At 53.7% G+C, this 21,797-nt stretch overlaps 1 protein-coding gene across 3 annotated transcripts in view; it reads left to right on the plus strand.

Moving 5' to 3' along the window:
- TRAPPC9 (trafficking protein particle complex subunit 9) overlaps window positions 1–21,797 on the plus strand; it is a 521,456-nt gene that overhangs the window by 350,067 nt on the left and 149,592 nt on the right. For all 3 annotated transcript variants that reach the window (XM_044244893.1, XM_044244892.1, XM_044244894.1), the window contains one exon: window positions 8,630–8,740. In XM_044244893.1, coding sequence (XP_044100828.1) covers window positions 8,630–8,740 — 111 coding nt within the window. The remainder of the gene's footprint in view (window positions 1–8,629; window positions 8,741–21,797) is intronic.

The raw sequence follows: 21,797 nt of genomic DNA on the forward strand, positions 1-21,797 counted from the left end.
CCACGGCCACTGCTGATGGGGGTGTGTCTTAGCCTGGCTTGGCCCCGCCCACCCAGCACGCCCCAGAGAGCGGCTGCGTCTTTCGCACACGCGTCATTGTGACCAGTTACCCCGAGGGAGCAGAAGGCTCTTCCCTCTTCCTCTCCTGAGACGACAGAAGGTGAGATGGTGTTTGCAGTTCTGTTGGTCTGATTCAGACCCATGTCAGGTTTTTTTTTTTTTTTTTTTTCAATTTATTTTGAAACAGTTACAGATTCACAGGAAGTTGCAAAAAAATGTGCAGGGCGATCCTGTGAAGCCCACACTCCCTTTCCCAGGAGGACATAAAGTGTGTCTGTGGTTGGGAAATGTAGAAAATAATACTGAAAAGAAGGACTTTAAGTGCCAAATTAAGACCCTTTGTAATATTTAGTGAATGTTCCAAGTTTTTTCCAACATCCAGGCAATAGCAAGGTATTTGATGTCAACGAGATGTAGCAAGTGTGAGAGGACTGGTCCCCTTGGTCCTCTCCGGGCTCCCGGAGAGAGAGTGTTCAGGGCTTGGCGCCGGGGTCCGTGCCCGCGGAGCCCGCTTCGTCTTCAGCAGGGACAGCCCTGCTCCCTCTGGGGAGCTCCTGTCCTTCAGATGCTGCTCTCGGTCATTGCTTCCCAACTCACATCCTTCAGGAGGATGGCCAAGCCCAGGGAGGGGGACTCGCCTTCTTGCCCCGTGGGAGGTGCAGGGGGCGGTCCAGCCAGGGAACCTATGCGGGTGGGCCACGAGACAGGGTGGCCCACCACTGCCTCGGTGACATCTCTTCGGCAGTCCCCCGAAGCTCGGGCTATGAGGCATGACCAGGGGACAGGAGGAAGGCTGCCTTGCTTCTTGAAGAACCTGTCTGGCGGGGGTTGCCGGCCACACACAGCCCCCAGCCTCCAGGTGCATGGCCGCCAGCAGTTAGCACGTCAGCTCACCCCACACGGCGGCTTGCGTCCTCTGAAATGAGGAGCACACCTTTCGTTGTCTTTCCGACTTCTCACATGCTGTGCACCTGTAGAGGCCAGCAGGTGGGGCCGAGCCCATCTCGGGCCCGAGCAGCTGGACGTTCCTTCCATCTAGACTGGTGCCAGCTCCATGTATTGGCGCTCTCTGGGTCCGGGTGCACCGCCTCCCAGGGACTGCCTCCCAGTGTTGTGTTTCTGCTCACAGGTGTGTCTTCAGGGGACTTTCATATCTTACTGATACGTAGTATTAAACTATTAGTAAAGTCGATAGTTTTAAGTGATCCATATTTTATCAGAGAGGATTATATCATTAAATGTTGCAAGCTGATGTTTGTTTTGTATCAGTATACCTGCTAAAGACAGTTAAAGTTTTCCTATTTAACAAAAAAATACATGAATATATTTTAAAGGTCTCATGTATAAACGTCAATGAAAAGTGCCTGTCATGGAGCATGGGGGGCTCAGTCGGTTACGTGTCTGCCTTCGGCTCTGGTTGTGAGCTTGGGGTCCTGGGATGGAGCTCGGTGTCAGGCTGCCTGTTCGGCAGGGGGTCTGCCTCTCTCTCTCTCCCCCTGCTCGTGAGCTCTCTCTCAAATGAATTAAAAAAAAAATAAATCCTTTAAAAAAAGTGCCCGTCATGTTTGATTTAGGGACGGAACACATGCATCAAGGTAGATTCCATAAAAGCAACAGCTGGCCAAACTTTCTTTGCAACCTTATGTGTAGAATTCTTGCATTTTGCATTTTTGAAGTTTTCCTGGTTTGTTCAGTCATTGTAAAGTGAATTTGCATGGTGACGCACGAGGTGACTTCAGGTAGTTATTTGCGAGTACTTCTCTATAAGCAGTCCTGTTCACATTCGGCTTGTCGTCATTCCCAGAAAATGAAAAGCCACATTGGACGTGCTCATCATTATGCATTGTCTTCATGAGGCGCAGGTGTCTTGACGTGCCCAGCTCACAAACCTGGTGACAGTCACCTGGGGCTCAGTCACACTCTCCCCGGCTCCTGGCTCTTACCCACGGTGTCTTCTGCATACAGGCTAGGTGATAGAACGGACACTGAGTGGTGGGGTCTTCGCAGCCCCTTGGTGCGGTGCCGGTCTGTGGGAGAGGAGCCAGTGCTGTGACCGAGCCCTGAGCACATTTCTCTGAATGGCAGTGGCTCCTCGGCGTGGGCGTCCTGGACCCTCAGCCTCTTACCGAGGGTGCTTTGTATTTGAGCATCTTCACTGAAACGTCATTTATGCCCCATACAGTCCCTGCACTCACACTGTATGTTTGTGTTTTTCGGAGAGTAGAGTTGTTCAGTCATCACCGCAGCCTAAATCTAGAACTTTCCATCCTCCCAGAAGAAGCCCCATCCCTATTACCAATGGCTCCCATCCTCCATCCTAGGCAACTGCAAATCTCTCCTCTATCTCTGCTTATCTGTTCTCAGTGTTTCATGTAAGTGGAATCATATGGTCTGTGAATGTCTTCTTCCTCTTAGCATAATGTTTTCAAGGGTCACCCATAGTGAAGTACTGTCCTGCCATTCGTTTTTACGGCTAAATAGTTTCCATTATGGGGATACACTCCATTTTGTCCATCTGTTCATTTGCTGATGGACACTGGGTTAATTCCATTTGGGAGCCGATACGAATAATACTGTTTTGATATTTTATGTACCAGTTGGTGTGTGGATACTGTTTTCATCTCTCCAGGGAATGCCTGGGGTGGAGTCATTGGATCACACGGTAACTGGATTTCCTCATTAAGGCACTGCCGGGCTGGAAGGCCAAGGGGCCGCACCATTTTGCGCTTGCGCTGGAGGCTCCGGTTTCCGCACCGTCCTGTTGTTTGGTGTCTTTGTAATTACAGCCATGCCAGGTCGCTTCTCCTATAGGGACGTTTTTTGAAACAGTATTTAAGAATTTACTGACTGGAAAGTTAGAAACAGAGATACTTCCTGCCATCCTCAAACTGGGTATGGATTTTTTTTTTCTGGAAAGAAGACAGACTGGGAAAATAGGAAGTCTTACAGGATTTTGAGAACGGACCACACGAATCTGGCCAGTGGTGTGTGTGGCCATGCCTGCCTGTTTTGGTTTTGTGTTTGCTCACTTGACTGCACTCCCTGGGATGACCGAGCATTAATGCTGGGAACCTGGGCGGCCCCACGGGCACGGACTGGATTCTGGGGGTCAAGGAGAGAAAGAGCCCCACTTACTCTCTGGTTGAGGCACGACAGGTTTTAGATAGACTCAGACCTTGGCATGGGAAATTCTTGTGCTCGCTTTTAGCTGAGTCAGCTTGGAATAATTAGCTGGGATGGTGGTGTTGGCAGGGCTGTGTGCCTTCCCTTTGCTGACCCCGCTGAGCTGAGAGCAAGCACCACCTCTCGTGTCTGTGACCTCCCACTCCAATGCTTCGTCCTCCTTGGAACTTAACAAGGCACCTTCACCTATTTTTCTGTTCACGCCTCCTAATAACCTGATGATAAAGACATTCTTGTCTCCCCCGGGAAAACTGAGGCTCAGAGAAATTTAATGACTCGCTTAAGATGTTACAGCCATCAAGCTACAAAACTGTATTCACAACAAATTTTATGCACATAAGCTCATCAGACTCATGATGTTAATTTTTAAATTACAACAATTAGAAAAATTTAAATTGGCGTACAATAAAGTTGACTTTCTGGTATACAGTTTTATGAGTTCTAAGTCACTTATACATTCATGTATTCACCATAATCAGGATAAAAAACAGTTCTATCACCCCCTCCCAAGTTTCTTCATTGTGCTACCCTTTACTTACCCTGCCCCACCCCTCCACAGGTGACCATTGATCTGTTCTCCACTGGGGGCTTGACTTTCCCAGAAGGTTATGTAAATGGAATCATGCTGTATGTAACCTTTTGAAAGTGAGGTTTTTCACTGACCACATTGATCTTGAGATCTATCCCATATGGTTGAATGTATCCATAGTTGGATTCTTTTCTTTTCTTTTTATTGCTGAGGACTTTTCCACTGGATAAGTGTACTGTAGTTTGTGAATTCTCTCACCAGCTGAAGGACATTCTGGATTGTTCCTAGCTCTTTGTGATTATGAATAGACCTGCTATAAAGGCCTTCAAATAGTGCTTTTGTGAACATAGTTCTCATCAGGGATTTTTTAATGTCCTGTGGTCTCTGTGGTCTGTTTCCTGGTCAGTGTAGCCGAATGCTTGAGAAGTGTGCGTTCTGTTGCTGTTGGACAGAATCCTCTCTCAGTGTTAAGTCAGACGCAGAGGGCTGATGGGTTGCTTCTTCCGAATCCTTGCTGATTTTGTGTCTGCTTGCTATGTCAGATTGCTAAGAAAGGAGTGACGTCTTCAACTCTGATTTTGTGAGTTTCTGCTTTCAGCTCTCTCAGTTTTTTCTTAATGTATTTTTGGAGCTTCTGTTGCTCAGTGGATTTATGTTAAGAATTATTACGTATTCTTGGTGAATTAATGCTTTTGTCATTATATGACCTTCCTTTTTATCTTATTTTCCTGCTTTTAGCCTGTTCATCATATTTAAAGTGGATTTATTTTAGATAACATATGGGTCAATCTTGTTTTCTTAGTCTGTCCTGACAGTCTCTATTAGTTACGGTGTTTAGGCCATTTATATTTAATATAATTCTTCATATGTTTGGATTTAGATTTATCTGTATTTTTCTTCTAAAGGATTTAGACAGTTATATGCTCTATTTGAAATTTTTTATCAACTCTTCAGTCTATTTGAAATTTATTTTTGTTTATGGTGTGAGGTAGGGATATCATTTCTCTCTGTGTCTGCCTATACTTGCAGACCAGCAGTATTTATTGAATCTTCTCGTTAATCAGTGCTGCTGCTTCAGTCCTATATCTAGTTGCCTTATATTCGTGGATCTGTTTCAGGGCTGTTTTTTCCATTGATGTATTTATAAATCGCTGCCCCCAGCAGTGCCTTCATTGCTACAGTTTTATGACAGCTCTTGATGCCTGGTTGGCCAAGTCCCTCCCAAACATCGTCCTGACCATTGTTCTCTATGTTCCTGACCCTTTGGTCTTACATATAAATTTTAGAATCAGTGTGTCAACTTTGATCAAAACCGAAACTCTGTTGGGATTTTATATTGAGTTTCATTGAATTTATAGACATTTCAAAAGAGGTGACTTATTTAAAAATATTGTCTCCCCACCCTGGAGCATAATGCATTACTGTGTTTATTCTTTGTCTTTAATACCATTCTATAAAACTTCAAAACTATTCTCCATAAACATTCTGCAAGCATTTTTAAAAAGATTTATTCCTTTTATCCATTTTGAGTTTATCTTTGTGTACAGTGTAAGAGAATGGTCGAGTTTCATTCTTCTACACATAGCTGCCCAGTTTTCCCAGCACCATTTATTGAAGAGACTGTCTTTTTTCCACTGTATATTTTTTCCGGTTTTGTCAAAGATTATTTGATCATAGAGTTGAGGGTCCATATCTGGGCTCTCTACTCTGTTCTACTGGTCTATGTGTCTGGTTTTATGCCAGTACCATGCTGTCTTGGTGATCACAGCTTTGTAATAAAGCTTGAAATCAGGTAACGTGATTTTATTTTTGTTTTTCAACATTTCCTTAGCGATTTGGGGTCTCTTCTATTTTATTTTTGTTTTTCAACATTTCCTTAGCGATTTGGGGTCTCTTCTGATTCCATACAAATTTTAGGATTATTTGCTCCAGCTCTTTGAAGAATACCGGTGGAATTTTGATCGGAATGGCATTAAAAGTATAGATTGCTCTAGGCAGTATAGACATTTTAACAATGCACTGCTATTATAAATATTCTTTCTTAAAAATTATTTTGTAAATGTTTCAGTTGATATAGAAGAAGGTTGTTCATTCTGTGGATGTGTCTTTACCTGCTGTTCAGCAGCCTTTTGAATGTATTTTTCCTCACTTTACAGAATGACTAAACGGTTTATTTTGTAAACTCACCTCCTCTTTCCTGGCCCTCTCTCATCACAATGGTGTGATTTCCGTGAAAGTGAGGGTCAATTTTTCTCGTTGCCGTCCATATTCTCAGAGCCTGAACCAGTGCCTGGCACACGGTGGGGACTCAGCAGACGCTGTATTTGTCAGAGAAAGTAACACAGTTCCTAATTCTCAACAGACGAAACAGTGCACACACGCTCGATTGACGTGGGTTCATACACCCTACTCTGTGCCTGGACACCATCGTCCCCTTCCCCGCAGCGGGACCTGTCCTTCTAAGACTTGCTCCCATCTAGTTCCTCTAGGAAGCTTTCCTGGGTTTTTCTATACTTTGGAAGGGCAGAACTGGAACAAAATAAGACAATGTAGAAAAAAGCTGGAATTAAAAGTAACTATGCTCAGGTGGAGCCTAAAACTCAAGACCATCCCGAGTGACGCAGAGAGATACACAGAGTAAGGACATCGTGGTGGGTACAAAATGCTCCTTTTGGAGGTCAGGGAATGGAATTAATTTGTGAACAATGGACAGAAAGCAGAGACCTGCCGGTACATCATGAGGCCGACAATTAGGAGGGACGGAAACACTGGATCAGGAGGCCCCCCACACTCAGTGAGTCAGAAGAAACAGAGGACACGGAAGGGCGATGTTCTGTTCGTGCCCGTGCAGTTTTCTAACTGCTACATTCTGTGAGTGCAAACAGTATATAGCCCAGTCTTTTCTTCCCTGCTTTTAAAAATCACTTCAATTTTCCTCCTTTGATAAATGTCTTACGAATTCCCATTCCTGATGAAAGATTTTGCTGTGATTAAAGATTTCATGAAGTTATGACAAAGGCAGAATAGATCTTCATTCTTGAAAGCTCATTTTTCTGTGAGCCGAGTGAGGAGGCCTCTTGCACGCAGCTGTCAGAGCTAATGAATATTTTCCAAGTGCTGAACCTCTGGGGGAAACACTCCCACCCACAGAACCTCGAATCAACTAGTGTGAGCCTGCTTTTCTGAGGACACGTGACGCGACTTCTCACAGTGGCGCTCCACAGAGACGGGAGAGCCGCTCTCTTCCCCGCCCCCACTGCACACGGGTGCTACGTGCACCCCTCCATCAGTCGGCGTTTTACAGATGCCCCGCGGCCTCTGATGGGGTGATGGGTGCATGTGCGTGGGCACGGGTCTGTGTGCCCACGTCCCTGGCTGGGGCACTGCACGCTTCCCCACCTCAGTTCCCTTCTCTGGAAAGAACAGACAGGTTTGGAATATTTGTTTCCAACTACATGGAAAGCACAGGATTTTGAGTTCTAAGTCTGCAGTGTTGGTCACCTTACTGGCGTTGTGGCCATGCGCCAAGCCTCACTCTCCCCACCTGCGCGGGGATCTGGGGACATGGCCTTGAGGGCGTCGAGATGAAATGAAGAGCCGGACGCCCCAGCAAACGGGGCTGTTGGCGATCTGCCCTTCCTTTGCTACCAGAAAAGTCTTGAGAAGTCAATTTGAGAATTGAGATGCCCTTGGGAGGGTCATATTCTGAAGACACAGTAAGCTGAGGGAGAACCAGGGCACAGAACTTTTCTGGAGTCTTTTTCTTCCCTGCGATGTGGTCCTCCCTCGCTCCAGAATGACCTCTGCATCTGTGGCTGACTTCCGCGTCTGCTCCAGCGTGGGTACGGCTGTCCCGTCGAGTTCACACACACGTGACTCCTGGCCGGGCGCCCGCTGGGATACATGGCATTCACCACACCTGTGACGGGAGTCTCACGACGGGGTCTAAGGCAGACGTGTGTGTGTGGTTGGGTTTTGTTCCTCACGAGTAGCTGATGAGTCCGGAGGGGCAGAGGCTCTGGGTGGCCACTTCAGCCACCGAAGGCACCACAGTGTCCCAGACCCCTCCTGGCCCCACTTGGGTCTGCAGCCTCAGTGCCCCCAAGCGGGTGCTGAGCTGCTTGGCATCCTAGTCATCTCGGGGCAGGGAGGGACTAGGGACCCTGAGGGGTGACACCTTCTCTTGGGGACAGGTCTTCTTTCTTGGCCTATCCTTACCGGCTAGACCTTTGTTTCAGGGACCTCTCCTGTGGCAGGGGCCCCGGAGCTTGAGTGTTTAGTGTTTACTTTCTGGACCAGAGAAGTCGAAGGAGGGGAGGTGTCAGGAGGGCGGGGGTGAGTAAACCTGCAACGTCTTCATGGCTCCGAAGGGAAGGCTCGTGGCAGGTGCGTACACGCACAGCTGGGATCCGGTTCTGCGTGTGCCGGCGCCCAGCACCTTGCTCTGTACCTGCGGATGGCGGCACACACCTGACTCGGTCATGACTCAGACGCCGGGTTGGTCGGTCAGCTCTGTGTGCCGCATGCTTTCCCCCGAGGTCCTACTTCTGGGTCCGAGTTCTAGTCCTCACAACCACGAGGCTTGGACAGCCTTGGTCACCTTCCGGGCCACTCGGTTGGTCAAGGCATGCCAGGCTGCACACATGTGTCCCCAGGCCAGGGAGGCTCTGATGCCCAAACCCATTTTGCAGACTTTTGTTAGTTCAGAGTGAGCGTCCGGGACGCTCTGTGTGCCGTTCCGTCAAACGCACCTCTGCCGTCCTCGAGCGGTGGCAGGTCTTTTGGGAGGAGAAAATGTCTCCATTGATCTCGTCTGGCTTCCAGAAGATCTTCATTCCTTTCCTGTCTTCTGTGCAGCTCCCGGCAGTGCCACCTGCTCCTGGATGTCTTCAACTCCACGGAGCACGAGCTGACGGTCAGCGCCCGCGGCAACGAGGAGCTCGTCCTGCACGCCGGCGAGTGCCAGCGGTGAGTGTGCCCTCCGTCCCAGCGGGGGTGCCGCGGTGACCCTCCCTCCGAGACCCCAGAGCGAAGTCAGGTTTGTCTCCCTCTCAGGGGAACCCTGGTCGCGATCAGGGGTCCCGGAAAGATTCTGAAGTGGCTTCAACTTGGAGACAGGTGTGAGGTCAGGGCGAAGCCGAGTGGTGGCCATCTAAGGAACCGAGCGCCTGCTCCGCCCCCCCTCCCCCGCCTCAGGCCCTGAGGCACCTGGGCAAGATGTCACTTTTATTTCTTAAAGCTGTACCTGGGAAGCATTGGCCTTGACTGTGGGGCCTCTATCAGTATCAGTAGGAAGTGCCCCGAGGAATTCCACAGTCGGGCAGGCAAGGCTTAGGCCTCGGAGAGGGGGTGGTGCCGCCCAAGCCCAGTCCCCAGAGGGCACAGAGGGGGCTCCACTGGGCCCTGGCATGGAGTCAGGCCCTAGGCCGCACCTCACAGGAGGTGAGGTGGAAGTGAGAGCCGTCCAGGAGTGAGGCCAGGCCACACGGCGTGCCGCGAAGGCTGCCGGAGTTCCGCTCTGGGGGCCCCTTCCCAGGCCCCCGTCCCCGTCGGCCGGGCCTCTCCGCAGACCCACCGCCGTGTCCCCATGTCCCGCGTGGATATTGGGGCCTGCCCTTCGAGACAGAATGAGCGTTGCGATGAGATGTAGGTGCAATACAATTTTTATTTTTAATTGAAAAATACTTCTCACATGGGGAAAAGACTTCAGAAAGCGGCACACACGTGTCCCAGTATAAGCCCTTTGTTCACTTTTATTTGCCCAGGATCTCTCTGTCTCTTCCTGCCTGTCTTTCTCCTTCCCTTCTCTGCCTTGTCTGTGTCTTTCTCTTATTTTAAGGAAATAAAACGTTTTAAAAAAATAGCTAACATTAACAGAGTCAGTGGGGGAAATGTAATTTCACTCCACACTCACCAGAAGGAATGAGGTCAGAGACCCGCCCGTGGCGAGCGCGGGTGCAGAGGGGAAGGTTCGGGAACCCGCGCGTCTTGGCGGGTAGGTGAGTGCGTGTGGTCGCTTTGAGGAGGGTCTGTGGTTTCTTACAAAACCAAACATACACCTACTCGGTGCCCAGCAGTTCCAACTCCGGTAATTTATTCAGAAAAAGTTTAAATGTTTGTCACAAGAAGACCTACACGAGAATGCTCATGGCCAGAAAATAGAACCCAGATGTCCATGACGGGAGACTGGGTAAGCAAAGGTGGCATTTTTTCTGCAATTGGAATGATACTCAGTGACTAAACGTAGCATATCCCTAAGGCCTTAGTAGGGGGACTCCAGGAACGGAGCCCCGCGTGAGGGGAGCCTCCCCAAAAAAAGCAGGTACCATGGGACACCATTCACCCAAGTCCCAGAACGAGCAGTGAACTCGTCTGCCGTGGAAGGAGCAGAGCGTTGCTTGCCTCTGGAGAGCTCGGGTGGGCTTCTAACAGGCCGTGGCACGGGGGTATTCTAGGTAAGGTCTCAGGGTACAACCGGGTGTGTGTGTGTGTGCTACCCGTGTGTTTACGTTGAGAATTCAACATGTGTGTGCTTGGTTTGTGCATTTCGTTCCAAGTCAGTTTTATATCCAGAGACGAACTGTGCACAAGGATTGAGCTCTAGGTGCGGCTTTGTCCCTGGAGGCCGTGGAGGACTGACCCTGGCAGTGGTCTCTGGAAGGCTGGACAACTAAAATGAGTGATGGACAAGCGACAGAAAGTGGAGGGGCTCGCGGAGAAGGCACACGGGCTGTAGTGTTAGTGGCGGAGGGCCAGAGAGCGTGGACATGGAAGAATTCTTTCAATGCTGGGTTTGACGCTTTTCATAAGAAAGCACCAGGGGAACACGGCGTTGGGAAAACAGTAAGTGGCAGGAGAGCTGAGCCCTCCTCCCCGTCTCCCCGGCTTCCTCCCTTTCCCCTCCCTTCTCGGGGGGATTGCGGTCGTAGAGGCGATGGAGTCATTCACACCGTGGTTTGCTACTTCTTTGTCTTTATATCTACAACCGAACATTATTTTCAGAGTTCTTTTATGACAGGCGGTTCTATATCACATACGTCTTTTTAAAAATATGTCTTTTTATAACTTTAAATCAGCGTTATGCTGTGGAGATAAATATATGTCTGGTTCTCTCCTTCCGACTGCTGTTTCTGTTTTGTTGCACGAATATGCTGCTTCATCCGTTTCCGTGCCGGTCCGCTCCGAGATGGCTTCACAGTGTTGCCATTTAATGTGATTATTGTTAACGACTCCTGCGAATGTGGGATCGGGCCCCGTGGCCCCTGGTGCAAGCCGCTGGGGCAGAGAGTTGGAAGCTTGAGACCCTGCGCCTTGGGGGCCTTCCCCGCGGAGATTTCGCTGTCTGGGCCCCTGCAGAGGACTTGCTGTGTGGAGGCACCTGTGCTCCTGCCCACGGGCCGCAGAGGCCGAGGCTCAGGGTCCAGCGCCTGGTGCAGGACTGGCTCCTTTGTAGGGTGCCTGTGTAGCCCCTGGGGTCTCCACACTGGCAGCTCTCCAGGCCCTGTGCTGTTCTCCAGATGGTGAAGGAAGCTGCGAGCAGACCTCTCTGCCTGTCTTTGGATGTTCTGATGTGGTTGGAGATCCCAGTGGACGTAAGTCTGGTCGTCCGATGACACCGACGTGAAACCGGTTGTTACAGATTATCAGTCGTCACGCTTGGTCTCAGCTGGGTCGGTGGCGTCGGTGGAAGGCTGAAGGCGTTGGCGGTCCGACTGGCACACAAGTGATCACAGATTCATCTCGTGCTTCAAGCTTCCTCATTATCGACCTCTCTTCTTAAATTCTCCGTTCTCCGTGCTCCCAGCTCACCCGTTCTTTATTCCTTCATAACACATTCACCCAGTAAATACTGATCCTTGGAGAACTTGCTCTTCGGTGCCTGTGTGGGGCTCCAGGAGTGCCAGGGTGAACAGGGGACCCCCTGCGCCCGGGAGCTGGGTGTGATGAGGGTGACGAGTGTCTCCCACAGCCGGCGCCAGCCTGTTGGGGCACCTTGCTGGCCTGCGGTCGGACTGGTAAATCAGGGGTCAGCAGTCATCTCTGGCTCTGACCTGCTGTCCCTGCTAACCGGTGCTGAGTGCCGGGGAGCCCAGTGTTTGTGGGGTCACAGGGACACACATCCCTTCCCCTTTTCAAATGTCCCTGGGCTTGCCTGGATCAGGTCAGACACATGCGCTGCCCCTGGAGAGGGTGTCCAGTGCTCACAGACCATGCTGCTGGAGGAAGCAGAGGCGGCTGAACCTTACCCGGCAGCCCCAGGAGGCGTCCTACAGACCCCGGCCACGGATGGCCTTGCTGTGGACCCAGGCCATCTGCTCGGGGCCCGAGACCTTCCCCGAGTCCTGAGCTGAGCCCTTCTCCTGCCTTATGCCTTCTGCCGTGAGCAGCCGACCCCAGCCTGCCTCAGGCGGCACCACTGCTGAAGATGTCTCTGGCTGCTCCGAAGCGGGTCGGGCTGTGCCCCTCGGTGACTCCGGTTTCACCCGCCAACTGTGCGTGCTGTTCCCACTGCTGCTGGGAAATGGGCGGACAGACAGCGCTTGCTGCTGGCGAGGGCGCGGTGCGCTCTGATGAAAGGCCGAGCTCCTGGGACTTGTGTGGCTTTGTTCCGGCTCTTCCCAGCACCCCGGCACCCCTGTGCCTGGAGGCATTTGATTTCCTTTCAAGGATGGTCCCAACTCCAGGAGAGGGACCAGCTCAAGTCCTCTTAGATTACTGGGAAGCCTGCACGGCTCTTCCCCTCCTGGTCGGAAGGGGCAACCTCATTTCAGCCGGGACAGGAGCGTGTGCTTCCCAGGTGGAGAAACAGGGAAGGCGGAGTTGCTGAGCCCGTGTGTTTGGAAGTGAGGGCCCTTGAGTCCTCATGGTGCTTTTGCGGGAGGTTTTATCTGCATTTTATGGGTAAGCCCCCGAGCACGGGCAGCACAGCCCCTTGCTAGGCTCCACATCTGTCTGGCTCCTCAGCTCTGCTGGGAATGGTGACTGAAGGTTAAGAACAGACTCCATTCCTCTCCCCTGGCACTGCGTGCAGTCTTCGGCGAGCTGTGACCAGCACTGTGAAGTCCACTGTCAAGTGTGAAGGCCGGCAAAAGGATAGGCGGAGAAGCATCCTGGGTTCTTGGAGTCCATGGTGTTGATGAATTCATTCCTGGAGTGTCGGGCTGGCTCCAGGCCCTGCCAGGAGGGCAGGTGGTGAGCGAAGGTAGGCCTTCTGTGCTGGTGTGGGGTAAAGGCGCACAAACGGGCAGCGGGTGCGCACGGTGAGGGGAATGGAAAACACGCGGGAAGATACCTGGCCCAGGCGGGGTGGAGGCAGCTGGGAAGGCTTCCTGGAGGAAGGGGTGCTGATGTTGAGCAGGACTGAGTAGGAGTGATCTGGGGCTGGTGTACAAGGGGCGGTTGTGGGGTGCGGGGCAGCGTGCCCTCAGGAGTGGCGTGAAAGGGTTCTCGACGGACTGCTCGCGTTCCTCGCTTGGCAGCTCAGGTGTCAACTTTGTGCCCTTTTGGCCTCTGAGTCAAGAGGTCAGAACTTTCCCAGGGTCATGCAGTGCTCGCCACGGGAGCCCAGGGCCACCTGCCGACCCCTGGGCCTCTCTGCAGGAGCTGTATGCCGCGGAGTCCAGTTTCAAAGGATGACCAGAAACTGTAGAAAGCTTTTCTGAGGAAAACAGCATCAACTTTCTTAAGAAAATGCAGTGTTGCCTGTGGCAGAATTACTGGGAAATTAAAATGATAATTATTGTGGGGTTTTTTGTTGTTGTTGTTGTTGTTTTTACTTAATTGTCAAACCACTAAAATCAAATTTCATGACCACCTTCATTTACATATGCACCTTTTTACTCTCTGGTGATAGACGTTATTCTGTGCCTCGAGCTGCTCCATTTTGTTCCGTCCATCACACGGGTGCACGGCCCGTGCAGCGGGCCTGGCAGCCGCGCGTTCGCGCCCCCTCACCTGGGAGGTCGATCGCTGGTGGTCTGCGAGCCCAGCCGCCTGGTTGTGCGCCCCCGAGCGTGGCCTTCACACCCGAGCACGCCGCACCTCGGAGGCTCTGGGGCTTGGCCCTGACGCTGTCCCGCTGGCCGGGCGAGGGGGGCCCTCCGGAGCTGCCCTCCTCTTTCTTACGCCCCTGTGGTGGGGCTGCCGCCTACCTGATGGCCGTCGTCACTCGTTCTCAGCAGATGAGAGAGCTCACCGTGGGGAGCCGGCCAGGGCACCCTCCTCCTCCAGTGCTTTTGGCTGGGGTCGCACGGAAGTCTTCATGGGCACATGGAGGCTGGGATGGCGATGGCACGGCGAGGCCCCGCCTGGGTGCCCGTGGCTGCTGAGCACTTCACTCCGGGAGCAGGGGACGGTGACGCCCCTGCGCCCTGCCTCCCACTGCGTTGCATGTTCCTGCAGCCCCACGCCTAGGACAGCGCAGACTTGGACACCTCGTCCCCCCTCAGCCGCTCGGACCCTCATCTGTCCCGTTGAGCTGCTTTGCATGCTCTGAAGAGCTGCGTGAGGCATCCGGGGAGCCCCTCGTTATTGGCAGCCCCGCGCTCGTGCTGGGCACCCCTCCATATTTATACTTACGGCGCATCCTCCGCCCAGGGTGCCAGAGCCCACTCCTGGCACGGGCGAGCCTGTGCCCTTGACCTGGGCGGTCCCTCTCACCGTGACTCTGAGTTGGAGGGCTTTGGGGATTTTCTCTTCCAATCTGGAAGGAATATGGGAGAGCCCTTCAGAAGCAGCTTCCAGAAGCAAGGAGAAAGCATCCTGACATGTTCTCGTCCTTCCAGTTGACCGATGGGGAAACTGAGGCTCAGGTCTGTTTAGCAGGTGCTGGGCAGTGATGGCGGACCCTGGAGTGTTCAGTCCACTGTCCAGAGTGGCCTCCGCCACCGCACTCTGCCTGCCTCATAAGGAGCGGTTCTTAAGTTTCCTAGCAGACACGCATTGGCGCTTGAATCACCGGGAGCCCCTGACGGTCGGTGGGTGAGAGGAACAAAGCCTGGAGTGCAGCCTGGAGGAGCCGTCGGGCCACAGGGTCAGCGCCTGCGGCCAGCAGCTGTGTGCTGACTCGGACGGTGCAGGGAGCCTTTCTGTGAGTAAGGGAGAAGACGATGGATGGGATCCATACCCCACGCAGCTCTGCTTTCCTCAGAACCCTCCGACGTGGGGCCTCTTGTGGGCTTCTGTTCCGTGTTCCTCTCCAGAGTCTCCCTCCTGGGCGGGAGGCCGTCTCCTCCCGCACGCCCCAGCCTGGCCACAATGCTCTTGAGCGGCTCTGTCCCGAGGCGCAGTGGGCCCAGACCTGGGGCCACCCCAGCCCGTGCCTTGGCCCAGCCACTGGCTGACTCAGCTGTCCTGGGCAAAGGGCTTGGCCATAGTGAACTTCCAAGCACTTTTCAGTTTTTGTTTCACTTGTGCTTAAATTCCAGTGCAGGGAGCGGACCGTGTAAGGTTGGCTTCGGGAGGTAATGCAGTCATTGAGCACTGCCAACGTCGCCCTGGTCCGGACGGGGCTGCCTCCGTCCCCGTCACCCGCTCTGCCACCCCCCACCCACCTCCCTCTGGTAACCATGTTTGTTCTCTATAAATAAGAATCTGTTTCCTGACTTCTCTCTCTCTTCTCTTGGCTCATTTGTTTTTTTCTTTAAAGCCACATATGAGTGAAATCATATAGAATTTGCCTTTCTGACTTGTTTCACTTAGCATAAAGCCTTCTAGCTCCAACCGTGGTCTTGCAAATGGCAGGATTTCCTTCTTTTTTATAGTGGAACAATGTCCCATTATGCACACACGGCATCTGTGGTATACATATGCGCGCGCACACACACACACACACACACCACGTCTTTGTCCATTCATCAGGTGGTGGACACTCGGAATGCTTCCATAATTTGGCTACTATAGGTAATGCTGCTGTAAACATCTGGTGGGGGGCGTCTGTCCCTTAGAATTAGTATTTTTGTATTCTTTGGGTAAATACCCAATAGTGCGATTGCTGGGTTGTAGGGTAGCTCTATTTTTAACTTCTTGAGGACCCTCCCCACTGTTTCCCAGAGTGGCTGGGCCAGCTTGCCTTCCCACCAGTAGTGCAGGAGGGCTCCCCTTTCCCATATCCTCGCCAACACCCGTCGTTTCTTACTTTGTTGATTTTAGCCTTTCTACCCTGTGTGAGAGGGGATCTCATTGTGGTTTTGGTTTGTATTTCCCTGACAATGGGGGGTGGTGCGCATCTTTTCATGGGTCTGTTAACTCTCTGGATTTCTTCTTTGCAGAAATGTCTGTTCAAAAACTCCATTTTTACATTGGATTATTCATTTTTTTGGCTGTTGGTTTTCTAAGATCTTCATAGGTGTTGGTTACCAGCCCTTTATCTGGCATACATTTGCAAACATTTCTCCCTTCCCTCAGCTGCTTTTTAGTTTTGTTGATTGTTACCTTTTGCTGGGCAGAGACTTTTTATCTGGATTAAGTCCCGATAGTTTATTTTTGCTGTTTTTTCCCTTGCCTCTGGCGACGTGTCTGGGAAGGAGTTACTGCAGCCAAGGTCAAAGAGGTTGCTGCCTGGGTTCTTTTCTAGCATTTTTAGTTTTAGATGCAAGCACTTTTCTTTAAAATGGGGACAGTAATGCCTGTTAGGGTCTTTACAGATACTGACGTTGAGTCGTGTGTAGTACATGGTGCCCCCTGCCACCCACGGTGGGCACGCCCCAGGTGGCAAGTCCTTACTTTTCAGTGCGCTTTGCCACACCCTAGGAACGGTCCCCCAGCCTCACCACCATGGCTGGAGCCCATCTCAGCCACATGAAGGGTGCGTGCTTCCCTTCTGGGGAGACGACCAGCTCAGGGTTTGCTCAGGCACTTAGTTGTTCTTTGGACCTTCATTTCCCGGCTTCCCAGTGCTGTCCGACGTGGAGGCGGAGCGAGTTCCTGTTTGTCCGGAGCCCGAAGCCACAGAGACGCTTCCGCGTGAGGCAGTGCTCCCAAGGCACAAGGTTGTAGCTGGACAGCTGTGCGTGTGGCATGCACAGGGGACGTTCTGGTGTAGCGGCCACAGGAGGCGTCATCGTCCCCAGGGTTGGTGTCCCAGGTGGCTGGTCGGAATATTAGTTAGAAGCATCATCCCTGGCTCTGACCTGCTGTGCTCTAAGGGACGCTCGAGCTCTAGGGTCTTGGGGGGAGAAGCATGTTGCTTGGCTGACCTGGTTGGAACCCGGGGAGGAAGAACATCCCGTCCCTCCTTCCCCCATGTCCCACGTCCTGCTTCCTCCCCTCCGAGGCTTGGAGAGCAGAGCGGACGCCTGCAGGACTCACACAGCTTGCCTTTGCCCCCGATCTCCAGCTACAGCTGTCTCGCTCTTCTGCAAGATTCTCACATGGTGTTAATTTTCTGTGGCACATCTTCACTCCTGCCAGACTAGAGGGCCCCAGGCTGTGCTGCTGCATATTGTAATTACGGGGACTTGCCTGTCCTCTCCCTGCCTAACCCCACGTCTCGGTCTGATGGGTTGGCTGCCTCCAGGACACCAGGATCTGTGACTCAAACACGCAGCCAAGTGCAGGAACCATGGGACCAGACAGTGAAACATTTCTAGCAGTTTGTGTCTTGGTTGTTCTCGAATATCCCCCATCCTTGGCCCAGTGTCCAGCAGTTTGTAGGTGCTCAGGGGAAGCTTGGTTGTGAGTGGGTTAGCAGTGGGCAGGCTGCAGGGTTGTTGCTAGAGGCTCTGCTCTTGGGGTGTCTGAGGTTTTCATTCTCTGGGTGGCTGGCTCCAGGATGCTGAGGTCAGGGTAGGAAATGCCTTGATCACTTGCTTTCAGTGGAGTCATAGGGGCCGTGGCCTGTGGTTGCACGGGTGAACCTTGCGTACATTGCGTACATATTCCCCCCACATTCTACTTGGGAGCTGTGCTGGGGCTGGGGTTCACGGACAGGAAAGCATGCCTTTTTCTCACTCGTCTACCCAGGGGGAGTGGGCTTTTGCCACGCATCCACCTGAGGGGAGGTGCGTTTGTAACGTACTGAAGGGCACCATGTGCTCCTTGTAGCCCCGGCTGTGTCCCCTAAAGTGTGACTCTTCTCATTGCGTTAATCTGATGGCAGACCTGTTCCTGTGGGGAAACTTGAGCTTCCCTACAGATTCCTTGTGTGTCCTTGAAGTTGGGGGCACACCCTCACATCCAAGCTGTGCTGTGGTTATTTTAAAAGTAGGTAGAGACGGCGTCACTATAATGTTTCATTGGAATCTCTGCAGGTGTCTGGGTGGGGGGGTGGTAGGACGTGCATGCCCTGGGACGTGTTCTTTTATGCCCAAGGTTTTAAAATCTGTAACAGATAACCTCTGGTTTTCGTGCACATTTCCATTCGTTCTCCGGCCGGTGCTGTCACAAGAGCTGAGAACCAGACCTAGTGCTTTGGGCCTGGAGCCCAGGCTCAGGGCAGACTGCCCACCCCAGTGTGGGCCTCATGGTGGGAATGTGAGGACAAGAGGCTCATCCCCTAGCCAGCCGGTGTGGGGTGGCTGGGGACAGCTTCTTCATGCGAGACCTTCATGGGAGCCTTGGGCCAAGAAGGAGCTGGCGAGGCAAGGGCGAACTGGGTGGGGGGTTGCTTAGGCAGAGGGAATAGCCTGTGACAGCCAGGGGGTCGGGGTCGGGGAGAGCACACGGGGTCCCCAGGCTGGACACCATTCTGAGGTGGAGCTGCAGGCCGGAGAAGAGAGGCCAGCGTGAGGCAGGAAGGCACCAGGCCTGTGAGCCGATGCTGGGTTTCTTTCTGGGGGAAAGGGACGGTCATGAGAGCATTTTAGGTAGGAGAGTGTCTGACTGGTCTCTAGGAATGTCCGGAAAGGGGTGACAGCTGGTGAGAGCCTGGGTGCTGGTCAGGGGAGGCCATAGTGTCGGCCACTGCGGCTGCCTTTGATGCCACGAGGAGAGGCCAGGTGCCAGAGACGCTCAGCAGGGAGGAGGAGTTGGCAGGATTTGGGGTGTGGGGGTGAGAAGGAAGGGAAGTTTCTAGTTTGGGCAGCTGGGTGGATGGCGTTGCCCTTCACTGCCCCCAGGGAGTGCAGGGCTTGGAGCAGGCTGGGGCAGGTTCCACAGCGTGCAGAGGCCACAGCCCCAAGGCTGCCTTCCTACAGGCCAGCAAGGCCTGCTGCAGCCTTGGCCGAGCAGCCCCGAGCGGGAGTCGAAGGTCCAGCTTCTGATTGTATCCCAAGAAGATAGGATGTGATAGTGGTGTGACCGGCACGGCCTGTGGGGAACGGGACCGTTTCAGTCTGCTCTCTGCTGTGAGTGAGGGAATAGGTCTTCTTCTGAGAGACTGGGAGGTCCAGGCTCTCTCCCGTGTCCTGGGATTCTGTAGAGCCCGTGGGGGATCTGAGGCTGAGGGCTGCTGGCTGTCCTGGCCCTGATGGGGCTTGCTCTCCAGAACGGCCCAGAGAGCCTTCGGGGGCACGGAGCGGGGACGTGGATCCCCCGCGGGGCTCCGGGCACCTGCTCGCTCCACTGGGAACTGCCGGCCCTCAGCTTCCTCAGAAGCCTTCCTGCTCGGCCCCACACAGAGCTTTCCGGCCCAGGATGAGGTGCGAATGCCCCTGGGCTGGCGTCGGAAGAGCTTTAAGAGGCTCATCTGGTCTGCGCCTGCGTGTGGGCCCCCTGGATCGACAGGCCTGAAGCCAGCCCAGGGGCTCCACTCTGGGGTGAGGGTCTCATGGGAGGCACCCGGCCCAGAAAAATCGCGGCCGCCTTCCTCAGACTGTGGCTTCCGTGACATTTTTCACGTAACGAGGGAGATACTTCAGAGGGGAACCCTGGCTCGGGACGTGAGTCACAAGGCGGGCTCCTGGAGCTGAGCACTCGCCTGGAGCCCTTGGCTGCAGAGCCTAAGTGAAATGGGGCCGACGTAATGGTCGTTCGTTTTAGTTCAGAAAGTCTCTGCGAAGTGACAGTAACTTGAGGCCCGATTAGCCCCTGGTACCTGCTCGAGGTGGGCACAGTGCAACCAGCCCCGTCAGGGGCTTTCCTGGGCTTCCAGAATGCCAGCCTGGACGCCTGTGGCTGCGGCAGAGAACGGGCGTCCGAGGCCCTCCGCCCCGACCTGTACTCCGCTTGGTCCCGTGGGAGCACCTGGTCTGCAGGCAGACACCTTGGGATCCTCTCTGGCCTCCTCTCCTGCCCCCGCAGAACCCCGCTTGCCAACTAAGAAGACTGAGGCTCGGCGAGATCTTGTGACTTGTTCCAGGCGACACTGGGCTCGTGTCCGAGCCAGGCTTTGAGCCGGGTCCTAAGGCGCTCATGGCATTGAGTTCCGTCCACCCGTTCATCCTGACCGAGTCAAGAGCTCCCACCAGGAACCAGGCCGCCTGCCAGGCCCTGCGATGCCCAAGGCAAAGGCCTGCGGCTCCGAGGGCTCACAGTGCGCCGGGAGGGAGGGCCCATGGCGAGGCGAGCAGAAGGCGGGCCAGGCCGGCAGGAGGCCCGGTGTGCTGTCATCCCTGGAGCGCGGGTGCTGAGCCTTCCACGGTGGGAACAGTCCTCTGCCTTGCTGGCTGCCTTCCCAAATCCATCCGGGGATGCCTGGGGTACCCGCATGTGTGGGATACACGCATGATGTATGTTCTGTGTGCGTGCATGTGTTCAGAGTTCAGACACACCTGTGATACACAGTGACCCGTGAATGTCATTTGCGACACCTGTGGAATATCGTCACAGCTCATGGTCTTTTCCAAAGTCCGCTCGGGGCTGGCACTCTCTCCAGAAATGATAGGAAGGAGCTCTGGGGCCATGGAGACCTGAGCCAGAGTCGTCCCACATTACTCCGCTCACTGTTTCACGCCAGGTCAAGTGCTCACCCCAGCGTCGGTGCTGACGTCTGCAGAGCGGGACCGTGAGGACGCCTGCCTGGCGAGGAGGGTGTGGGCTTGGGTCCCTGGCGTCAAGGCTGTCCAGAATCTAGTAACGGCTCCATAAATGGGAGCCTACCTCTGCTTTCTTAGAGAAACTTCGAGTGCTCTCCTGTGTCAGTAGTACGTCATTCTGAAGAGGGGAAGGGACAGAGGCCCTTGATGATGGGGCTCTGAGGGGTGGACAACGTCTTCTTTTGTGAGCGTGTGACCTGGTGTGGACCAGCCGCGTTCCAGGGCCCTGCGGGCCCGCCGCGTCCTCCTCCCTCTGCAGCCGTGTCCTCCCTCCTGGCTTTACGGTCGTCCTGGAGCCTCCCGAGACTCAAGATGGGGCACAAGGTGGGCTTCCCATGCTGGGAAAGAGCTGATGACCCCTGAGAGGGAGCCTGTTTCCGGGGCTCGATGGGGACCCGAGGACACAGATAATAAGCTGCCTCCGAGGAGTGTGGAGGTCCTAGGCCTCCAGGGCAAAGTCTGCGCGTTTCCTATAAAAAAACCGAACACGTGCCCATGTCCCTGAACCTCCCCCCCAGCCCCCAGCCCCCACAACAGGGAGACCAGTTGACTAGGGACAGTTTCTTACCCCTGCTCTTACTGTTTGGACGGATGCCCCGTTGTAGAGCCTTCCCCGCTCCCAGCCCTGCGGCCGGGAATCCTTTTCCTGTCTCCTTAGCACTCCCTTTCCCAGAACGTCCTAGAGCTGGAATCATCCAGGGCATAGCCTTTCCGACTGGCTTGCGTTAGCCATCCACGTTCATGTCCCTTCAGCGCCGAGTGGCCCCTGCGGGCTGGGTGGCCCCCCACAGCTCACGCCGGTGGTGTCCAGATCCTGGTGAGGAGGAGCAGAGCTGCTGTAAACGCCCATGGATAGATCTTTACAGCTCCTTCGTGTAAACACCCAAGGAGTGTGGTTTCTGGATCACGTGGTCAGAGTCTGTTTAGTTTTAGAAGAATCATTGAACACTTTTAAAAGCCAAAAGCAACGCATGCTTCATTGGTCTTTCCCCCACGCTGTTGCCAGTCACCGTTCCGTTGCAGAAGGAGGTGAATACGACAGGTGTCGCGTCTGAGCCCCGTGGCAGAGCGGTTCTGGGTGGCCGTGGACTTTCCTCGGGAGTGCCCCGTGC

This window comes from Neovison vison, chromosome 4 (assembly GCF_020171115.1).
Source record: "Neovison vison isolate M4711 chromosome 4, ASM_NN_V1, whole genome shotgun sequence".
Lineage (NCBI taxonomy): Eukaryota > Metazoa > Chordata > Mammalia > Carnivora > Mustelidae > Neogale > Neogale vison.